The sequence below is a fragment of the Denticeps clupeoides genome, chromosome 13 (genome assembly GCF_900700375.1).
Source record: "Denticeps clupeoides chromosome 13, fDenClu1.1, whole genome shotgun sequence".
NCBI classification, from domain to species: Eukaryota; Metazoa; Chordata; class Actinopteri; order Clupeiformes; family Denticipitidae; genus Denticeps; species Denticeps clupeoides.
Window position 1 is genome coordinate 12,866,092 of NC_041719.1, and position 21,699 is coordinate 12,887,790.

General features: G+C 41.6%; 1 protein-coding gene across 2 annotated transcripts in view; it reads right to left on the minus strand.

Moving 5' to 3' along the window:
• Positions 1–1,507: 1,507 nt before the first annotated feature.
• polrmt (polymerase (RNA) mitochondrial (DNA directed)) overlaps positions 1,508–21,699 on the minus strand; it is a 35,911-nt gene continuing 15,719 nt past the window's right edge. Inside the window, exons 12-21 of one of the 2 annotated variants that reach the window (XM_029001525.1) lie at positions 21,236–21,358; positions 19,944–20,123; positions 18,477–18,563; positions 17,590–17,703; positions 9,726–9,778; positions 5,102–5,200; positions 4,811–4,883; positions 3,812–3,903; positions 3,172–3,245; positions 1,508–2,309 (exon numbers count right to left, since the gene is read on the minus strand). In XM_029001525.1, the coding sequence (XP_028857358.1) occupies positions 2,260–2,309; positions 3,172–3,245; positions 3,812–3,903; positions 4,811–4,883; positions 5,102–5,200; positions 9,726–9,778; positions 17,590–17,703; positions 18,477–18,563; positions 19,944–20,123; positions 21,236–21,358 (945 nt within the window). In that variant the 3' untranslated portion in view covers positions 1,508–2,259. The other variant, XM_029001526.1, reaches the window with a different exon arrangement.

Consider the following 21,699-nt stretch of genomic DNA (forward strand, 5'->3'; position numbering starts at 1 on the left):
AATCTATCTGTGTTTATATTATATGTCCAAAGGTAGTAGGTTTCTTGAACACTTTGCAGTATGTGAGCAATAGGAACCTAGAAACCTTTTGTCATTAGTATTTGTATCTATAATAACTGGAATAAGCACCTCCTGTAATCTCTGGTTACTGAAACTGCCCTCAGACCAATGTAACTAGTATAGCTTCATTATTTATTTCGCATAGCTTCTTATTTTTGTGTTTGTGTCTGTGAACATTCTTTGGTGTTTTATATTTCATTGCAATACATTATATTTTCATGGAAAAAGTTCAATAAACTGAGTGCCACTTCTTAACAGCTCTCTCTGACTGGAGGTTCATCTGCACCTCACACACATTCCAATCTCGTCCCGATTACAAGGGACACACTAACCTAAATATGACCCATTTGTCATGGTCAACCAACTAATCAAAATTTTCACCAGGGTTTAATAATCAGGAACATTCTGTGTGCGAAACAAGATTGTTTACTTAAGCTTGATACCATCTAACGTAAGAGAGAAATACCATTAGCATGTTGTCCACTTGCATTATGGGTACAGCAAGATGTTTATGCTCCACCCTTAATGTGACATTGAATCTTCCTGTCCTCCATCAAAGGTATTACCAAGGACATGGTTCCTCCATCATTATCCCTGAAGGGCAGTCTTCTCCAACAGGGTGGCATCAGTTGCCCTGCCCTGGTGCTTAGAGTTCAGCAGAGATCCTGATAGGTCTATTCACAAATCACAGAGGGTAGCTAAACAGTGCCAGATACATTTCTGTAAAATCTTGGTTAATAATGTTAGGATTGCTGCAAACAATACTGAAATCATTTAAAAGACATTTAGATACAGTGCAGAGGGTACTACACATACTCAGCTCACATCCAGCTCTGCAAACAAAGCAGAAATACCTCAAGTATTGACCAGCCTGTCTCAGCGGTACAGAGACCAACCCCCATCCTCTTCACCAGGACAGTGGAGTGGAACGTTGGAATAACCCGAGCCAGAGAGCTCCTGTAGGGGTCAGTGCTAGTGACTGCAGAGCTCTTCTGTGCAAAGCTGAAGAGAAATCCCTCCGGTGTCTCCATGCGGAGATCTGAAAGGCGTCTAGGTGTCTGAGATCCTAGAGAGCCATGATCACTGAGCATAAAGTGTGAAATGACACTGACCAAGCTGGGGAAAAAAAAAAACAGGAAAGCTTTCATCTAGAGGTGAATGAGCTTCCACTAGATGGTAGAACAGCTGAGTCAGTAAAGATCTTCAAACGCAAGCTAATAAACTTTTTAGGCAATTTAAAAAGGCCTCTAATGTATATTAAAATGGTGGGTACTGAGTTATTAAGCGAGTGGTATTTACAGATTGGGTCCTAGTGAACTAAATAATATGAAAGATAATCATATTATCAAAAAAGGAAAAAAAATATGGTTCACTTAGTGGTTTAGGCTTTTTGTAACATTGATCAGACATTTCTTTAAATACTGCATAGTAAAAAAAGAAAAATGGCTTAATTAGAGCTGTATTTATTGTAGTACATTATAGTTATAATACATATAAATGATTTAAGACACCATTTCTTCATACAATATTCACTATAAAATGTTTTTTGCTCAATATAATAATTTGTACATTCAGACTGACATTTACAGCATTTATCAGCATTTCCATACAGACTGACCATGTGAAATATATAAAATCTGCTTATTTTAATAAGTCACGAACTCAGGGAAGCCTGTCTGGTCATCAATGTGACACAGTTACATTGAAAAAAAGAGGAGGCCGGTCGCCCCACCATCACAGGTAAAGTGAGTCTTGGCTGAACTGCCACTGTAGGCGTCCGGTTCTGGCTGTGGAAATTGATGAAATGCAGGATTATCTTCTTAACCGACTGCGGCTGGGGTGAGAGGTGGACTGAGGGGATGAGAGTCGGTTCCAGTCCAAGGACCACACACACACACACAGGTTTACTCCCAATCACATAAACACCGACAAATATATAGCCCAATGAACGTTCATCCAAAGAAATCGGTACATGTGCATGTTCGGGTGAGACACATACACACTGCTTATGCCACACAGTAAGTGAAAGTCTCTGTGGTAGCGGCCAATCAGGCCGGTGCCGCAGTGTCCGGCAGTGTCCAAAGCACTCTTCCGCTCTCTCTGATCCAGTCAGGCTCTCATCTGTCAGGTCGTGTCGGTGAGGGAGACGAGTCGGGGCGGCTGTCGGTGCCACTGATTGTAACGTCAGTCTCCTGTACCTCAGCTGAAGAAATAGGTGGATTCCTTCACTCTCTCAAGATCAAAATCCCCTAGTAGGAGGACAGAATCAGTCAATTTACCAAACAGCAGCAGAGCAGATACAATATCTAATATTCTAGTTTTTATGAATACTTAAAATACACATATATTTTATTTATAGATATAGACACTAACGACGCCTCCAGAGAAAAGGGTTAATTTCTATACTATATATAATGACAGAAAAAATCTCCCACAATGCACCACATACACAGATGCATGAAGAGCTGTGCATTTGGTGAGGGAATTAAGCCTCCAGGATTAATGACGCATCACAGCACAAAACGTTCTTTAAACTGCACTTACATTGTGAAAAAAGAAAAAGCAGTTCTCTGTATCTGATTTATTAGACAAAATAATGCACTGGACGAGATTTTACACCCCTGTGTCACCACGGATGCTGGGAAAGGGCTGGGGTCGCTCTAAATGGGTGCAGCATGTGGCGGGACAGGTGTGTGCAGGGTCAGAAGCCCCCTACACACATGCACACACACGCTTTCTGTCCACCTACCTCATCAGTGACAGAGGACGCGCAGGCTACCGATTGGCCCGGCTAAGTGTAGCTGACCTGAAGCACGCTCACTCGTCACGTCACCGCTTATGGACCTCGAGTCAATCTCACCAGTCACCTCAGCATTTTATGTAAAATTGTTTTTGCACCAATACGGATGTGCACCTGCACCCCACCCCCCAAAATACTGGTGGCTGTTATGCAAGCAGATTAAACGCTGTTCATTACGAACCTTAATTAATTTGTGACATTTGTTGGCAATGCAACTAGCCACATCAAACTAGCTAACAGCTGCAGAAAACGAATAGCTGCGCTCAGATTCATTTCAGATTGTCAATCAAAAAATAAACTGCTGTACTGACCTGTCTGAGGAACTTTGGCAAGCAACTGCATCATCCTCCAGTATTCCAGGAACTTCTTGTGCTTCGAATCGCCTCTGCAGGAGAGATAAAAAAATAAAACATGCACGGCTGGTGAGTAAACGGTGTCTGAAAGTGGTGCGCTTGTCCTGTTCGCTGGCAGCCTCCTGTTTTCAGCGCGGTGACCTCGGAAGATGCCGCCTCAGGAGCTCAATTACGCTGCGCTCAGATCAGGCCGAGAGTGACGGCCCGCTGCTCGTAAAACAACACCGCCACTGACAAACTGCACGTCAGCACGCTTCAGAGAACACGAAGAGCAGCACGCAATAAAGAATATTAAACCTGACGATGAGAGGCGTGAACATAAATCCGGCGACAATTGAAAGGGAGCTTTGCTGTTTGGGTTCATTTCCAGCTTAGCATTGCTAACCTTGATGGAAGGACCACGGCGCCAAACGAATGGTGACCACTCCAGTTTAATAAAGACTCGAGTAATATGTGATTTGCAGTCCCTTAAAACGTCACAGATCAGCATTTATGTTCTAAATGTAAAATGTTATACTGGCTTCTGGTATGAAAGAATAATGACTGAAGAGATTTATGATATTTTGGGTGTTACAGTGATGGCTGAGCGAGGACTTACGGAGTCCCGGAGCAGTACTTCTGCAGGAGGAATGTGGACAGGTCCTGCAGAATGGGCTGGCTGTGCAGGGACACAAACTGCTCTCGACAAACCTGCCAAAAATAAGAAACAGCCCCCCAATCATCACCAGCACCGCTACCCCCGCGTTCTCGCCTCACCCAGTCACCTCCTGTCAGACGCCACCGCTGCGCCCAGTCACGCTCCCCGGCTCTGTCCCCTTTCATTTAGCCCTCATGAGTAAAGAGTGCAGAGGTGTGAGGTGCATCGAAAGCTTTTCAAAAAAAAAAAATAAAAAAACAGAGACGGGCCTCGCAACGACCCGCAGCGGGGCTGGAGGGAAGTGGTGAGAGGGGTGAGAGATGGGAGTTGCGCGCCTCGCATGATGCTGCTTATTTAGGCAATTTTCGGCACGTCTGAAGAAAAAGAGATGGCAGGTTGAAATAAAAGTCCCTCACCGCCCAGCTCTGAGCTGCTGATCATGTTATTTATAGTCCGGCCCATACCGTACCTGTGTTCAATTGTCTATGTAATGAAGAGCAACTGGATTTACATCCCGGAAAGATTTTCCCATTTTACCTAATCCTTTCATTACAATAGGACTGGAATGAGTCAGTGGATACTAAATATATGCCTGTGGGTGTTTAGTAAAAATATATGACAAATTACCCTCCCCAAAAACAGATAAATAAATATAACAATTTTAATTTACAGGCTTGTCACCCAGTGGATAGCAGTCAGGCACAGAATGGCAAAAAGAAATACATTGGACCTTTTTATGACATTAATTACTTTTATATTACTAATGCATTGGTTGAAAAAAATAAATACATCACATGAATATATATATATACACACACACACACACACACACACACACACACACACACACACACACACACACACACACACACACACACACACACACACACACACACACACACACACACACACACACACACACACACACACACACACACACACACACACACACACCCCTACCTTGTTCATGGTGTCAACAGTAACAGCATGTGTCCAGAAGCAATCATGAACAGAAACAAATGTGAGGCCAGCACTGGAAAACAGGAGTAAAAAAAATTGGGCACAGTGAGCTTCTGGAAGAAATGCAAATTGCTTTTTATGTGTCTCCTGGTGCTTTAAATCACAATGGAGGTGTTTCCACCTCCCTAATGCTAAAACTTTGAATAGTAGAACTGATGTCCTCACTGCACTGCTGAAATGGCTACTCAAACATTGGCAGACATTAAGCAGAATGCTAAACTCAGGCCTCACCTGTAGCAGTAGAGCGCAGTCAGCATCATGTGTGTCGAGTCTAGCGAGTGGATAAAGTTTGGTGGAAAGGCATTTTTCTGCTTTACAGTATCCGGCCTCCTGTTGGGGGATAAAAAACAAGTAGTTTACCAGCAGCTCCATTGACTGTAATAAAGTTCTGAGCCAATTCTGTCACCACAGTGGTCAGTGCTGCACCTGTAGAGCCAACTGCCATGAATCACTTGTATAGTCCAACGTAAGGAACAGAGAACACCTGGTGAGACATCTGATATTAAACACAAACTATACAAAAAAAATATGTGAGAGACCTGACACAAGCTGGTGCCATGTACTGGTGACAAAAAAAAAACTAGAATTGCCATCTCAAATCAATTCAGTTACAGGTATCCCACATTGCGTCAAGAAGAATGTCTGCACCAAATTTGAAAGGAAAAAAAAAGGAATTACTCGAGATGTTCAAATTCTAAATTACTAACTACCATTTCTAACCACAGCAGCTGTTGCCGTTGAGAAGGCATAAAGCATGAAATGTGTACCTGTACTGGCTGGCATAAATACAATCAGAAGTTCTGTCCACTGTTAAAGTGTTCCAATGACAAAAGGACAACTTTTTTCCTGTCACCGTCCTCATCGGAACTGCCTTCTCCAAAATGTCTAATTCATATAGTTAAGAGGTTTACCTATAGCAATTTCTTAAATGTTTTGCCAGAAATTAGGCTTTAAAAAATCATAAGATATTAGTGTTACCCTTAAGCATGAAAGAAAAAGAAAGAGAGAAAGAAAGAAAAAAAAGTGCATAATGGCAGGCTATTGCTCCATTTGAATAGAATGAAAGACAATGGAGTCACGGCATCCATATACAGTGGTCAACTTGCATCAGTGGTCCTCTTCTAACCACTGGATATTTATGGTGCTGGACCTCCATCAACCCTCTATCAACTGCATACGTTTGTTTATGATGATGTAATATGCAATCTGCCTATGTACACATTATCCTCATCAGCCTGGGTCCATGCCAAATCCCCTCCTGCGAACGGCTTTTAATGGCATCCGGATTTGTGGGATAATGGCTCGGCGCAGGCGGAGAGGCTATTCAGGAGTCACCTCTGGACCTTCACGAGGAACGGCAGCTTTCATTTACAGCGGCCCCGAAAATATACCTCTCCGGCTTCACACTGAGAGAGCAATGACAGCGCGGTGTGAACTAAAGTCTGGCTTGTTTTAATATTCACCAACACACCGCCACACTTTCTGGATCTAAATTCGAAATTGAGGTGTCTGGATGCGGCTGCAGGTCTTATTGGGCTCAGGTAACCACCCCATTTCTGATTTATTAGGGAGCACACACAGAAGCATTTTAACAAACACAGAAGCACACCTGAGACTGAATCTCTGTCAGTGTGTGTATCAGCAGAGACAGGGGGAGAGTGAGTGTAGTCTGTGTGTCATGGTGACAGAGAGAGATATAAAGGGACTTTTGTGTGAGAAAGATCACACACACTCACGGACAGATCCACTGTGAAGATGGAGGCTCAGATCTTCAGTGTGTGTCTGTGTGTGTGTGTGTGTGAGGAAGTTCTCTCCTCTTAGTTCAAGTCACTGCTGAAGACTCCTACTATCTGCCAGACAGCTGAGGAAACACTGCTGCAACTCCTGACAGCCGCTGCACAATAGAAGTGGCTCGCGTCCGTCCGGCCCACCGCCTCCCAGTGACACCGGCATTTCTGGTCTTCATTTAGGGCCCATCCGTGTGGGGGATGTCAGGGAGAGGCAGGCAGCTGACAGTCTGGCTCGGGGCTTTCAGACGGTGTGGTATTTAAGGGGCTTTCTCTCTGTCACCGCCAGATCTCCTGTTAATGTGATCCCTGTCTCAACCAATCCAGTCAAAGTCTGAGCCTATCTGCACCACCGACAGTGGGCTATCGGACTACGGGCCTGGGCATGGTCATAAATGCTGTTTAATCACTCTATTAGGGACCAAATGGTGTTGGGTAATGGCTCTGAGACACCCGGCCATCTGCAGCTTGGTATCCTGCCGTAAATGGACACAGGGAATGAGAGAGGGCCAATAAATTTACTCCCGGCTATCAGCTCGGTACACAGTCTGGGGGTTTATAGTTAGTGGTTGACTAGATTTCACGTAAATTGGAATGAAGATTCTAAATTAAGACAAAAATAAGTGATTAATTTTAACATCAGTTGATATGAGTTATTAAAATTAAAGCTCATGCCACAGCATTCGTTCGTAGTGTAAATGACAACACATCAGGCCGTGACATTTTGCTACAAATGCCACTATCCATCTTCAGAGTTCAGGCCGCCCTTATCGATGGTAATCAGGGTCTCTCTCATTTTTCTAAGGGAGAAGAGCCCTGGGCGTCGTCTCGCTGATTCAGAGGCGTGTAGACAGCGAGGAATTAGAAAGCATGGAGCACGGCATTCACAGTTTCTGCCAAGCGGCTGTTGAAAGTGTTAATGAGCACAGAGGGGAATGCTGACTAACTGATTTAATGTAGGAATGGGAACTGGCTGTTTAAAACACATGATCAATAAGGCCACATAAATGACTGAATGCTTTAGAATTTCAAGGGATTCACCTTTCACTTCAGATTTCACAGAGTTCACTTCATAACAACACAAAAGAAAGCTAATTATATGACTCAACATGCACCAGTGATGTTTATTGCTTCTTTATTCAATTCAACTAAATATTAATTAATATAATAAATACTGGTAAAAGAAAATCTTAATATTATATCTTAGCATAGATATTCATATACAGACATGTTGATTCCCTTGAGTCAATGGGGAAAAAAAACACCACCACAAAAATCACAGAAACAACTTTAATCTGACAAAAGTAATAATCAATAAAAAAAGAATGTTAACCAATGAAAGTCAGACATTGCTTTTCAACTATGCTTCAATTGAATTATTTAATAAAATAAACTCATAGAACAGGCCTGGACAAAAGTGATGGTACCCCTAACTTAATATTTTGTTGCACAACCTTTTAAGCAATCACTGTATTCAAATAATTCCTGTAACTGTTAATGAGACTTCTGCACCTCTCAGCAGGTATTTTGGCCCACTCCTCATGAGCAAACTGCTCCAGTTGTTTCATGTTCGAAGAGCACCTTTTCCATGGTCAAGCTCCTTCCAATAGGTCAAGCTCAATAGGTATGAGGTCAGGCCTCATAAAAGGCCACTTTAGAATATTAGAATATTCCAATGTTTTCCTGTTAGACATTCTTCACAGTAGGAACAGTGCTCTGTTCTTGATACGCTTAATTTTTCCATCTGTGAACACAGAGCTGATGTGCCTTGGCAAAAAGTTACATTTTTGTTTCATCTGTCCATAGGACATTCTCCCAGAAGCTTTCAGCAATGGTGCCCTCCTTGATTGTCTCCCATGTTGTCCACTTTGTAGTCCGCTCAAATAATGACAGATGGTGCAATCTGACACTGATGTTGCTTGGGCATGAAGTTCACCTTGGATCTCCTTAGAAGTCTTTCTGGGCTCTCTTGTTACCATTTGAATTATCAGTCTCTTTGATTTGTCATAAATTTTCCTCCTGCGGCCACATCCAGGGAGGTTGGCTACAGTCCCATGGATCTTAAATTTCTGAATAATATGTGCAACTGTAGTCACAGGAACATCTAGCTACTTGGAGAAGGTCTTATAGCCTTTACCATTAACATGGTTGTCTATAATTTTCTTTCTATTCTCCTGAGACAACTCTTTCCTTCGCTTCCACTGGTCCATGTGACCAAACAACACAATGACTACCTGGAGCACTATATATAGGTCCACTGACTGTAGACACCTGTGATGCTAATTAGTGGACACATTATTTTCAGTCTTTTCTAGGGGTACCATCACTTTTGTCCAGACCTGTTCCGTGAGTTTCTTTGGTTAACATTCATATAATTATTATTTATTAGTTATGACTAATAACTAGTTTGTCAGATTAAAGTTATTTCTGTGACTATTATGAGTTTTTGACTGAAGGGTACCAGCAACTTTGTACCCGTCTGTAATTACATAGCTATTCAATCAAATCTATTTCGTCCACATATGCAGAATTCCTGAACACAGTGAATTTTTCAACAGTCTTCAAGCCACATAATGTTTCACTTTACACATTTGCACACCTTCACCCTACCTGTTTACATATTTAATGTTTAAAAACCTAAAATTGTAATATTTGGTTATGTTGGCAATATTTGCATATTGGTTCAATTGAATACTTGCAATATTTGCAATATTACATTTACATTTACAGCATTTATCAGACGCCCTTATCCAGAGCGACTTACAGTCAGTAGTTACAGGGACAGTCCCCCCCTGGAGACACTCAGGGTTAAGTGTCTTGCTCAGGGACACAATGGTAGTACGTGGGGTTTGAACCTGGGTCTTCTGGTTCATAGGCGAGTGTGTTACCCACCAGGTTACTACCACCCAATATTGAGGTCTATAGCAGTCGCAAAATCATTTCACTGCATATCATACCGTGTATGACTGTGTACGTGACAAATAAAATTTGAACTGAATTGAACTGTGAAAGATCTCAATAACTGAGTTGCACAAAGGGATGCAAAGACTGAAACAGGAAGCACTTACTGACTGGCATCATGGCTGATCTGCAGACTCAAAAACTGGATGTTGCTTTTGAGCTGTGGACAAAGCAGATAGGAAGATGTGAGCAAGTAACAATATGATGCATTTGCTACACTTCAACACATCATTACAACTCTAGTAGTCCTGGTGGAGGTGGGCCTGAGGGACTGTAGCATTCTGACAGCATACCGTGAGTGTGGTACGCTGGTATTCTGCAATGACATGCACCGGTTAAAGTTTCAATGATCACAGAGATTATCATAAAAGTGTGCATGTTGTTATTTACAGTCATTTTGCATGTTAATTTTTTTTATTTGTAATGTACAATTTTTTCTGAAGCTTGACTGCAACCAGGAAACCTTTGCTCCTATATTAATATTGTTCTCTGCAAGATGCTACACAAGGAGAAAATGTACAAATGCCAGGACCTCCGCAATACAGGATGAGAGACCATGCAGGGAACAACTGGGAACACTTGGTCACGTGACCAGGAAATGGCAGACTGCTGACCATATGTAGTCATTAATCAGTGTGATTTATTAATCTATTAGATCCCATTAATAAAAGAACAATTCAGTGCAGGAAGAGGTATGTGGGGAGGAGGTTTGGGGAGCACCCGACATCACCCTACTCAACCCCACCCTACACAGCATGCTGCCAATAATGAGAGGGGACTTCTTTTTTGCTTGACTTCACAAGATGTAGGAGTAACTTTCATTGAGAGGTGCAAAATCACATTACTTAAAAAGAAAAGCACCACAGAAACTCTCATGAACGCTCATAAACTAAGGTGGCAGCCAGATGATGCCTGGAATTTATGCATGAATTAACCTTGCTGTCCCCTTCACCAAAATCTCAGTTGTGGTCTTGTATTATGCATGCATTGCTAGCTGTGTTCAGGGCAGCCTGCAGTCCCATGCAAAGTGCAAAATTAAGGCTCCCTGTCATCAATACTAATAGGTTTTGGGCACACTGTGCTTTCTACATGGGCTTATGAGAGATGGAAAAATTTTTACTGGTCTTGGACATCTAAAGATTTCTCATGAGAACCTCAATAAAAATGATTTATTTAAATACTTATATCATTGCTTATATCATGGCCAAAAACCTGGGCACTCTCAAGAATCAGTTTCTGAATCAATTCACATAAGATAACGACTCCATACAAAGTCAGGGCTATCTCTTTCCATATTACAAAAGCTAAAACATTCAAATGCTCTTATATCACATGCCAATGAGCTCATGTAGTCACACTGCATTCTCCTGTTGCTAGTCCTGGGCATGCACAAGATTTCAATTTTTTTATGCAGTGCTCTTACTCATGATGATATCAATCTACCAAACTAAAGGCCCTAATTGAAGCTACTTCCTGTCTGGTGCTTCAGGGCAGCCTGAAGGACAAAATGATTTATTACCCAACACACAAAACCAACTTAAAATAGCTGCATCAATAACTGACACAGGCTGTTTCTAATGGACTTTGTCAAAACAGGCAACTCTCTTAAATTGCCCAGGGAAGGCAAAGGATAAACAAAACAAGCAACTTCACTTTCTAGTGAAGTGGTGAACCTTTAATCTGATGATAACTATATCCACTAAGGGCCAGGTTAAGATCAACATACAAGATATCTGTAGTTGTCTGAAATTAATTTCTATAAAAAAAAAAAAAAAATTAACATTATTAACAAAAATTAACAAAATTAAGTGAGGTGGCTACTTTGAAGTTTCTGTCTTATGATTTAATGGCAGTGACAGCATCGGAATGTTTTGCTGTTTTCTTTCTCTAGTTTGTTAAGCTGCTGCTGATGTCAGATCATTAGAATCAGAATTTCTAATCACTGACACAGAGGTACAATAAACACGTTGTATAAATGTTGCGAATGCATCGCCAGGAAAAGTTGATCATGGTTGAAATGGTCAAAAAGCTATGCAATAGCAGAAGCAAGCAGCAATTCAAGCTCCTTTCTTAAAAGCTCAGAGGCAATCAATGAATCACACATGGGACGAAGCACCCCCGATCCCTGTACTGGTGGAGCAGTATTACCCACCAGCACCCTGCTGCAATGTCAATCTGGATCGACGTGGTCAAACTTTTAGGAGATGAAGTATAATGAATTGCTCCATTCCCATGGGCGCGGGTGTACCATCGCCTCGTTCATTCCGAATTAATTCTGACCTCAAAAATGCTATCTGCCAAATCCATATAGCTTTTTTTTCTTCATACAAAAATGCAAGTAGTAATGAAATGTAAGATACAACACTGAGAATTGTCGAATTTTGATTGCAGTAAAAGTGGAGGATGACCACAGGAGCAACCGTGCAAGATGTCAACAAGGCAAAGCCAGCAGCAGAACCGTTCAGCAGTGCTGAATGCTTGCCAATGTGGTTTCACTGGGACCTTCTGTCCTGGGGGAGCAAATACAGCGCCTTGACGGTATTTTGCTTCTCTCTTGGGAAATCACATTTGCCTTTGCAAAAAGGACAACCTAAGTGTTTTTCGTACAAAAACAAAAAGCCAGCCAGCTCTTCAATAATCCTCCACTACGTGACACCAGCACGGTAGACTCCAAACGTACTTGATAAATGGTCCATTCCAAAACCTGGCGCAAAAAAAAAAAAAAAAAAAGTCCCCCGTAATCTGATTAGCAGTACACAATCACATTAGTCAGCCTGGTCTCTGGTGTAATTTCCTCTCCCAGTCAGCAGGGACAAGACCGCATAGTGACAGATTAAACGGTATTCATCTCTTCCTGCCCGCTTGTTTACCTTGAGCACCATTGTCAGAGCTTCATCTCCTCAATTTAGTCAACATTTAATTATTGTGCCATTTCTCTAGAATTGATGAGGATTAAATGAAATCAGTATTAGTGGATAAGGTGACCTCTGCCTAAAATCAGAGCTGGTCCGACCGACAGTAGGATTTTCCTAATTACGGGGCAGTGAGGTTAAATGAAGGACATTTAGCTGATGGTATGTGTATGTAAAAGGGTTGTATTGTTTCAACTAATGCTGCAAATTAACTCAAATAAAATTAAGCTTTTCAAAAGTTCAAATTGTATATGTTTTTTTCTTCTTCAGTGTCAGAGATCCTCGCACGTCGGACAAAAAGTTAATGTATTATGTACAGTTTTTTTTTAGCATAACACTCCATAAGGCTTTTCTACTCTGACATTTACCCCTAATTCATTTATATACTTTATATAATGAGAGCGTATTAAATATTTCAACAGAACTGCTCCTATTTCCTCTCCAATGGTGCATGCTGCACAATTTTTTCCCCACAAAGATACATCAGAGGCGGGCTGCCTGTCTCTCATCCTCGCTTCACTCACAGCACCTGCTCGTGAAGTGTTGCTATTTGAACGCCTCACCACTTTTTCATGCCATGCTAATGAGCCAGGGTGCAGCGAGTGGGTACCAACAGAGTTCGCGTTTGCTGCCCAAAGCGCAGACACTCACACACAGGTTGTCAACAGCAGCAAGACTGCATGGACTATAGACACCTACACGTCATATCTGTCCAGGTAAAAAATATTACATTACTATCCAACATCATTTAATAATATCAGTAAAATAAGATTATTAAAAATTCAAAAGACGTTCAAGATGGTGTATTTCAGAATTAAATTGATTTATGAGAAGCAGCACAAATACAAAGCACAACCAAGTCATTTACACAATAAGACATGGGGGGTGGTAGTAGCCTAGTGGGTTAGACACTCGCCAATGAAGCAGATGTCACAGGTTGAAACCCCACTTTCTACCATGGTGTTCCTGAGTAAGACACTTAACCCTGTGTGTCTCCAGGGGAGACTGTCCCTCGAACTACTGATTGTAAATCATTCTGAATAAGGTATAAATGTCATAAATGCAAATGGAAGACATAACTTCATGCATTAATGCAGCAATTGTGACAATTTTGGGGAAACAACACAGACCCCTGTTCACCATCCTGGTGGGGCTCCACAGATCGTTTGGTATAAATAGCAGAAGGGCGGAGCCTTCCTCGAACTCCTTTTACAGCCCCAGCTCTCACCCCCAGCCCTGTGAACCGCTGATAAAAGATAAAATGTGTGTAATTTATAGCGCACGTGACAAGGCTGATGACATGTGCCCTCGACGGCAGAAACGGTTCCAGTGGAGGTATTGACAAAAACAGGCCAATATTTCATAAAGCACCACAGGGAAGTGAGGTCTCTTGACAAACAGTCTGTTGAAAGATAAAGCCATATGCTTTTTGCTGAAGCAGTGAAATGCAGCATTCTTCATTTTCTGAGGACTAACAAGCCACAGGGCATCGATTGAAGCTGTAAATTGGCAAACTGAAAGCAGCTAACTGGTAACACAGAATTCATCTGTACATGCTGTGCTATGTTCAAGACTGCCTGTGTTTTTTTTGGTTTGTTTTTTTAATCACCATAATTATATCACAGTTTGTTAAAATGTTGCATTCCGAGTGGCTGAGAAGACCACATCTCTACAGCAGCATCTTATTTAACATGTTTAAGCTTTAACAACAAAGTGGCAAGGATATCTATTCATTGGGTGAAATCATAAATACAATGTGGAGACATAATCAGGAGAATGTGGTTTATTCTTTATGAAAGTGGAAACAGCATGCAAAATGTTCTTAAACCAAGACCGACAGTTTAACGATGTAACAAGGAGGGCTAACAATTCCCCTCACCAATTATTACTGCTGAATTGTTAAGTGTGAATTAACCAATAGTAATTGGTGAATTATCCATTATCAGCACTTCAGAAATAGAAAAACAAGATGAGTTTTCTCAAGAACTTCGGAGTAATTTCAGACAATAGAATAGGAAATATAAAATCCATAAGAGCTTGTACACCAATGTAAAGTGTTGCATCTAATGTTGCTTCCTAATGCAAAAATGCATACAGTGCAGCCTTAAAATTAGAGTTAAGAGACAGACTATTTATTTAGACATTTAATTAAATCTGGAACATAAATCTATGTATCAGCAAACTGATTGATCTAATACATGTAATCATCAACCCAAAGCCTACTGCACTGAAATGACATTTTAATGATAATGTGATTCTAACCTTCAATTTGCACAAATGTTTCCATACTATACAACAAGACCAAATCAAGCCCAGCATTTATAAATTGTAATTCTACAGCAATAACTGTGAAAGCTTGTGATGATAAACCTTTGCAGTTTATATTTATGGCGCACTAGGGTTTAATTTGAGCGCAGTTGAGTAGATAGGCCACTGAGAGGGAGCCACCAGGGCCATGTACCGTGTGCAGGCCATGATTAAAAGCTGCTTGAACAAGTGCAAAATTCATAAGGAGATGATTCACTGTGATTTATGAGCAGGCTCATCAAAAATTCCATAAATGTCCAATAAAATGTAATGAGCCAAAATCACAGTGCAGAATGGACAACTGATAATGAAGACCGTTTTATAAAAAATCTGACTAACCTTTATAAGCTGTACATGTCACATCCTAAATGATCACTACATTTACATGACTAAATAATATTGTAATTGCAAGAACAGACCAAATTAATTTGCATTTAGGTTATGTAGCGTACTTATGTTTATGAAATGTAACATTTTCAATATCCAGTCACATCTGAAGGTTTCTAGATATCTTCAATTACAGGCCTGTGCTGATGGAATTTGTCGGACCATATTAAAAATCAGAAATGCACAATGTATTCCCCAAGTGTGGCTCCAGGGGATTCTATATTTAATGGCACTAATTTTTTTTAAAGGTCAACAAACAAAGAAACTGCACATCTGTGCCATTTTAAGGTCAGCTACCATGTGCATGTGCAAATCTACAAGTGCAAGACCAAACAGACTTTTTACTAATGTAAACCAAACAAAATAAGACTGGGTTTAAACTTCTGCCCAATTCACAGCATTTTTTAAATTTTGGTCTGGGCTTTTCACTGAAATTACACCACTCTTTGTGCCATTTGCAAGTTACATTCATTGAGCTTCTGGAAGCTCTCCAGGTAGGTGACCTCTTGCTCTACATTCTACTATTCCTAACATGTTATAAGTCCAATATAACAGAATTATAGTGGTATCTTGAGTTGAAATACAGCTATAAACAGTAATTTCCTGGCTGCACATTTCAAGGATTCCAGATCCTCAACTATACCACACCATAACAATTCAGATATGTGAGTGTACTGAATCATACACATTAACATCAATAACTTATTGTTCACTTGTGACTTAATATGTTCTACTGGTTGGTATCTATGTTGTGCATATGTATCAGACAGATCTGAATTCATTTAGAAGTACCTTCGTTACACTAACACATTATAATGGTCATAACTAATGCTTATCTGGCTATTTCTGCTGGTCATTGCCTGTTAATTGGCCATCACACCAGAGTAACATGGCCACACATGGTCAGCTTCTCCGCCTGTAAATGCGTATTGAACCGTAAGGATTCGGGCCATTCAAAATTCAAAGGTAAACTCCAGGGTCATTTCCTGACACGCTCCCGCAAAACAGATGAGACAATAGGAGCTCTTCATTGGCCTCTGCATCAACAAGATAGAGATGAGATTATCTCTGGCTATTAGAGTGCCATTCTGAATTACTTCCACTGGCTGCCTGTGGAGACTTGGGGAAGCCGACTGTGAAAAGGCCAGAGGAACGGCGCAGGGCTGTGAGGAAGTACTGCAGTACCTTACCTGAGACAGCCTGAGACAGCATCTGTATGGGTGCGGTGTTACCAACGCCTGCTGCAACTTTCATTTATATATAACAAAATATGTTGTCTCTCCCTCTGACTCACACATGCATGTGGTTTTGCATTAAAACAAGGATAGATTTTTTTTTTTTTTTGAGACCTTTAACAAATAACCTTTAACAAAATATTAAAATTGATCTAATTAGAAAAGAGGGAGAAAAGTGTGTACTGGAGCTTGAGTGGGCAGACTGGAGGGCACCGAGTGTAGCCAGATGCTCTCTGCTGGAGCAGACGCCACTGCCCTTCCTCGCCAGGCCACTACAGCACCACTGCTGTGCCCTCCGCTCCCCACTAATACCTTCTGACAGGCGCGCAGGAGGAGAGCAGGCAAAGCTGCTGCTCAAGCAAGCGCCATCGCTGTGATTCCAGGAGTAGAAGGTCTTTCTGGGGCCATATACTGGTGTTATGGGGGCACACAGTGGTCAGAACAGCCGGCTAATTTCAGATTGTACGCAAAAACAGTCAATACACTCACATGGGGATACTAGATGAGCAAAATCTGTTGGAGTACAAGCCACACAACCACTTTCTGGTGAATATTTTATTTACCTGCAGTATATGTTGCATAATAGCGTTTCTCATGACTACATTTCACTAGCTGCCTGTGCACAATGAACATTTAAAGAAATGTATAAAGAATGATGTTGGAATAACTTGCAGATCAGACTTCAGTTTTAATGTTTCAATATTGAAAACAATTTACCAAGTGTGAGAAGCTTTGCAATGTTGATAGGTAAGACATAATGTAAGAGCGTGTCAACGTCAGTGAGGTCACAATTAAGCACTAATATTATATGGTCCTGTCTTGTGCTGCTAAAATGGGTTTTACTAATTGTGACATGGACTACAAGACCTCTTATGACCTTTGAAGGTGGCCAGTGGTATCTTCCAAGATATTAGCTGCACTGTGTAAAATTTGCTTATGTGCTTGGTCCATGGTCCAGTTATGATGCTCATTGACACATTGTAGGGACTTTCATGCATCGAGGACACATGGTTGGTTCAAATCCTAAGCATAGTAGAAAAGTCCCATATCCCTCAGTGACACTTCTTAGCCCATTTCCCTACACCATTTCAACTAGATAATCAATATTATCTTAGCCCATTCCGACTCACCAGTTGATTCCTGGTGCGATGGTATGGCTGGACGATGGGCAGACCCAGCGGTGTCACCCACTCCACCGTGCTCCCAGACTTGGCAATGAGCCGGGCGCTCTCAGTCAACCAGTCCTGTAATGCAGAACACCAGGGCCAACGTAAAGACTCAGAGGGCGTCAGATCATCATACAGCCCACATAGCAGTTCATACAAAGCTCCTCCTCTGGGTTATCATTTTTTTCAGCAAGACAGGAAGAGCCTAACAGGTACCCAATTGTTGCTGACAGCGCATGCAGTGTGGACCTGCTGAGCTGAAGCAACAGTGCTGTCGCATAACTCACAAATTAGCCAGGACCGGGAGCCATACCAAGGCCCCTAAGGTGCTAACAGCTTTGCTGCAAGAAAAATTCCTCAAGCAGGGGGTCAAGCTCGGCCTCATGCATCAACCAGGCTCCAGTCCCTGTGGCCCACCTCCCTCCGTCAGGTACAGTGGAGAAGTAAGGCTGTGCTTGATCATTTGCTCCATGCAGGCACATACTACTGTCATGCCCAGCAGGACGTGACCCATTTAAAGTGAACTCCTCCTGCTTGCTCGCGTGCATGAGCTGGGGGGGCCATTGCTCGGCTGTCTGCGCCGCTCCCCAGGGGTGCGGCTGGCGACGACTCAATTTGTTTGTTTTTTTTATTTCCTTCCTCCTCCCCTGCCCTCTCTCAGGCAGTTATATATTGGCCAAAGTCAGGTGAGAGTTCTAAATAGTGACCCTGTACTAGAAACCCACCTGATGAATGAATATTCTTAATTCATTGGCTGTTTCTGGTCCCAGTCTCTACTGTTAATTTAGAACCTTGCTGAAATAACGCGCAATTAGGAAGAAGAGGTCAGAGTGATTTGGGTTGCTTCCTACCTGGATCTCTCTGGTCCCTGTGAACATTTCCTTCAAACTGTTGAACACCTGATGAACCAAGTAGTGAGAGGCGTCCCATATGTACTCCTGCACTCAGAACACACGCATGAGAACATCTTAACACCAGATAACCAAACAGCCGTATCATGACAGGAAACCCATTCATCTTGGGTGTTTGTGAGGGCCTGGTGGTCTGTAGCTCTGTTACCATGGAGCGCCCTGGTGGCTGTGGAGTGTTTAGAGGGTTGCCGTGTGTATGTGTTGTGAGTATGTAGGGCGATGGTCTCCCAGGAGAAAGGCTATCGGTGAGATAGGGTTGCTGGCATCTAAACCGCCCCAGGCAGGTGAGGCAAGGGAACATACACCCGTTCACATTTGTAAAATCCAAATAAGTAATTCTTATTTAAGCATTTATTCACCTTAGAAGAGATTTCTTGTTTTACTAGACTATCGGGCAACCAAACAATGAAACAAATTTGTAAAAAAAAAAAAAAAAAAAAAAAAAGAAGTAGATTTCACTTTTTAGAGTTTATACATATAGTGCAGTTATATTTGTTCAGAAATGTGATAACAGGAACAGTATCTTATTAAGAATCCCTTTTTCCATTACACGAACAATATGTATTCATTCCTCATGTATAGAAAATTTGAATGCAAGTAAAACTGGTGCCTTTATTCTCCAGCGCCACATGATTTTTGTCTGCTTTGCTGACAGTGTTATTCAGATTCATTGAGAAAAAAAAGTAGGGAAACTAGAAAAACAAAGTCATGCAAAAGCTCCAGCTCTTGACAGCTGAACGATAACCATTACCTTTAACCATAACAACATGCGATAATGTGATTTGGGATTAATGTACTCTTTGCATATTCTTCCCCTGCGGATGCATATTATGGATCAAGGTGGTTTTCTTTATCCATCGCAGCTTATTTGTGCTGCTTTACCTGAGCCTCATTGGTAATTAGACTGAGGCATTTACTTTATAATTTATAGCATTCTTCAGGACAATTTCACTGAACATTATTGAAACCAGGAGTGTTGTTATAGAGGGACAGGGGACATAAAATGTCTCAGCTGACAGACCAAAAACAACAGAAGGGAAAACACACAAGTAAGTACATAAAAAAAAAGAATACATTTAAGCAAACATTAAGAGGGCGCATCAGGGGTACTACAGGATCTGTAGTCCTGGGCAGTTGTCTGTTTCACACAAGGGTATTTCATGAAAAAGAAGTTCTCAGTTGACTCAAGTTAGAGATCTTGATTGTAAAAGCTTATGTAATGAACTTTAAGACTGGAATTTAGTCCGTGCAGAAAACTTCATGGAAAACCCCTAATCTTCTAAACTACTACAAACTGCAAGGCAGAGTAGTAAGTGAGTTTGAAAAGAAACTTTAGAAACTTTATTTGGTGATGGGAAAAATCTGTAGTAGTGGACTGTGCTGTCCAGAGTTGAGCGTTGACCCTACCTTGGGGAAATCATCAATCTCCTTCAGTCGCTTTTCGATCTGCAGCCGGCCCCCGTAGCGCGTCACACCATACACCACGGTCATCACTGTTTGCTTCACCACCTTCCGGCTGATGAAGCCCTGCAGGACTTGCGCAATTTTCAGCCCCTTCTCAGCATCGCGCGTCCGGAACTCCTCCACCTGCACACCAAGCAGAGGCACCCGGCAGAGAGCATCAGGGTCCACATGGTCAAGACTTTTAAGGACAACTGAACGGTTCTACATTCCTTCAGTACCCGTCAGGGGTGTGTTTGAGCCTATCACAGGCTGCCCTGGGTAGTAAAATAGAAGCAGAGTTCAAGGGGAATGCACACATTGGTGCTGTGCTACGGTGACCGGCAGTGAGCTTGCAGAGAAGGGCCACCGAAAGCAGTCTGCTGCCACAGCAAGCCGGTGCAACCTGATGTTTCTGGCAAGGGCTCGAGCTGTTTATAGCCCTAGTGTTTGTCCCCAGTGCTGAAGAAAAATCAATGGCATTGCCATTAACCTCTAGTGGTTTCTGGAACACGCACTTCACAGAGAACAATGTCCATGGTCTGCACATGGGTACAGAATGCTCTTAAGCCAGTTGGGCTGCTGAAGAGAATTAAGACCTTACTGACCCCGAGGGGAGTTAAAGGGACACTTCTCCAATTTCATATCATCCAATTTTCTTTCCAATTGCGACCTAATTCATATGAGAAATATTTCTAAAAGCTATTAACTTGGCAAATACTCTGTGCCATCAAAAACATCTAAAAGACCATTGCAGTAGCCTGTTAATATCAGCACATTAAATATATGAACTGGAAGTGTTGATTATTGCTGAATTGCTGAAATTTCCGGAGGCTTGTTAGAATATTTTATTAGTATTGTTGTACAAAAGCTGTGTATATATTTACATTTATATTTATAGCATTTATCAGACCTTATCCAGAGCGAATCAGTAGTTACAGGGACAGTCCCCTCCTGCAGCAACTCAGGGTTAAGTGTCTTGCTCAGGGACACAATGGTCATAAGTGGGATTTGAACCTGGGTCTTCTGGTCCATAGGCGAGTGTGTTACCCACTAGACCACTAGTTTGCTTTTAATTGCTCATACAGAGCGCCCAATGTATTGCTTAATCAAATCAGTGAGCTGACTGAGTATCTATATTGTTCAAGACTACACTTTTTTGTTTTTTTGATGAACAACCCTAAATTAAATGAACAATTAGAACATATCTTAAAATTGTCTGAATTGTTGGCCCCCATGCTGCCCACACACCTACTGACCTGCTGTGCCACGCCACTGTACACGTCCTGGGGTACATCACAGGGCATAAGATTCACAGAGGTGGCACCAATTACATCTCTGCCAAGAGCGGCATAATGCTGGAGACCGTTGCATGAGCCATCCTTAACAAAGACAACAACCATGTAGAACCAAAAGATTGATATGGCATATGGGTTATTCAAGATTATTGATGTACCTGTTTAAGATGAACACTTAAATGGGTCAGAAACCTTTTTTACTGAAGAAGTAAAAAAGGAGAAACTGAAGGCAGTATCATTAAAACACAAAAAAATATTTTTTCAGATACTTCTGTTTATAAATACATGAAGGTATTATATTCAAGAGATTTCCTGAAAAGCATCAAGTAATGCAGAATCAACAGTACTATGACATGGTTATCATAATTTACATTCTGATCCTTTATTGTATTGTATGATTCCCTCCCCTATTACTGAAAAAAATA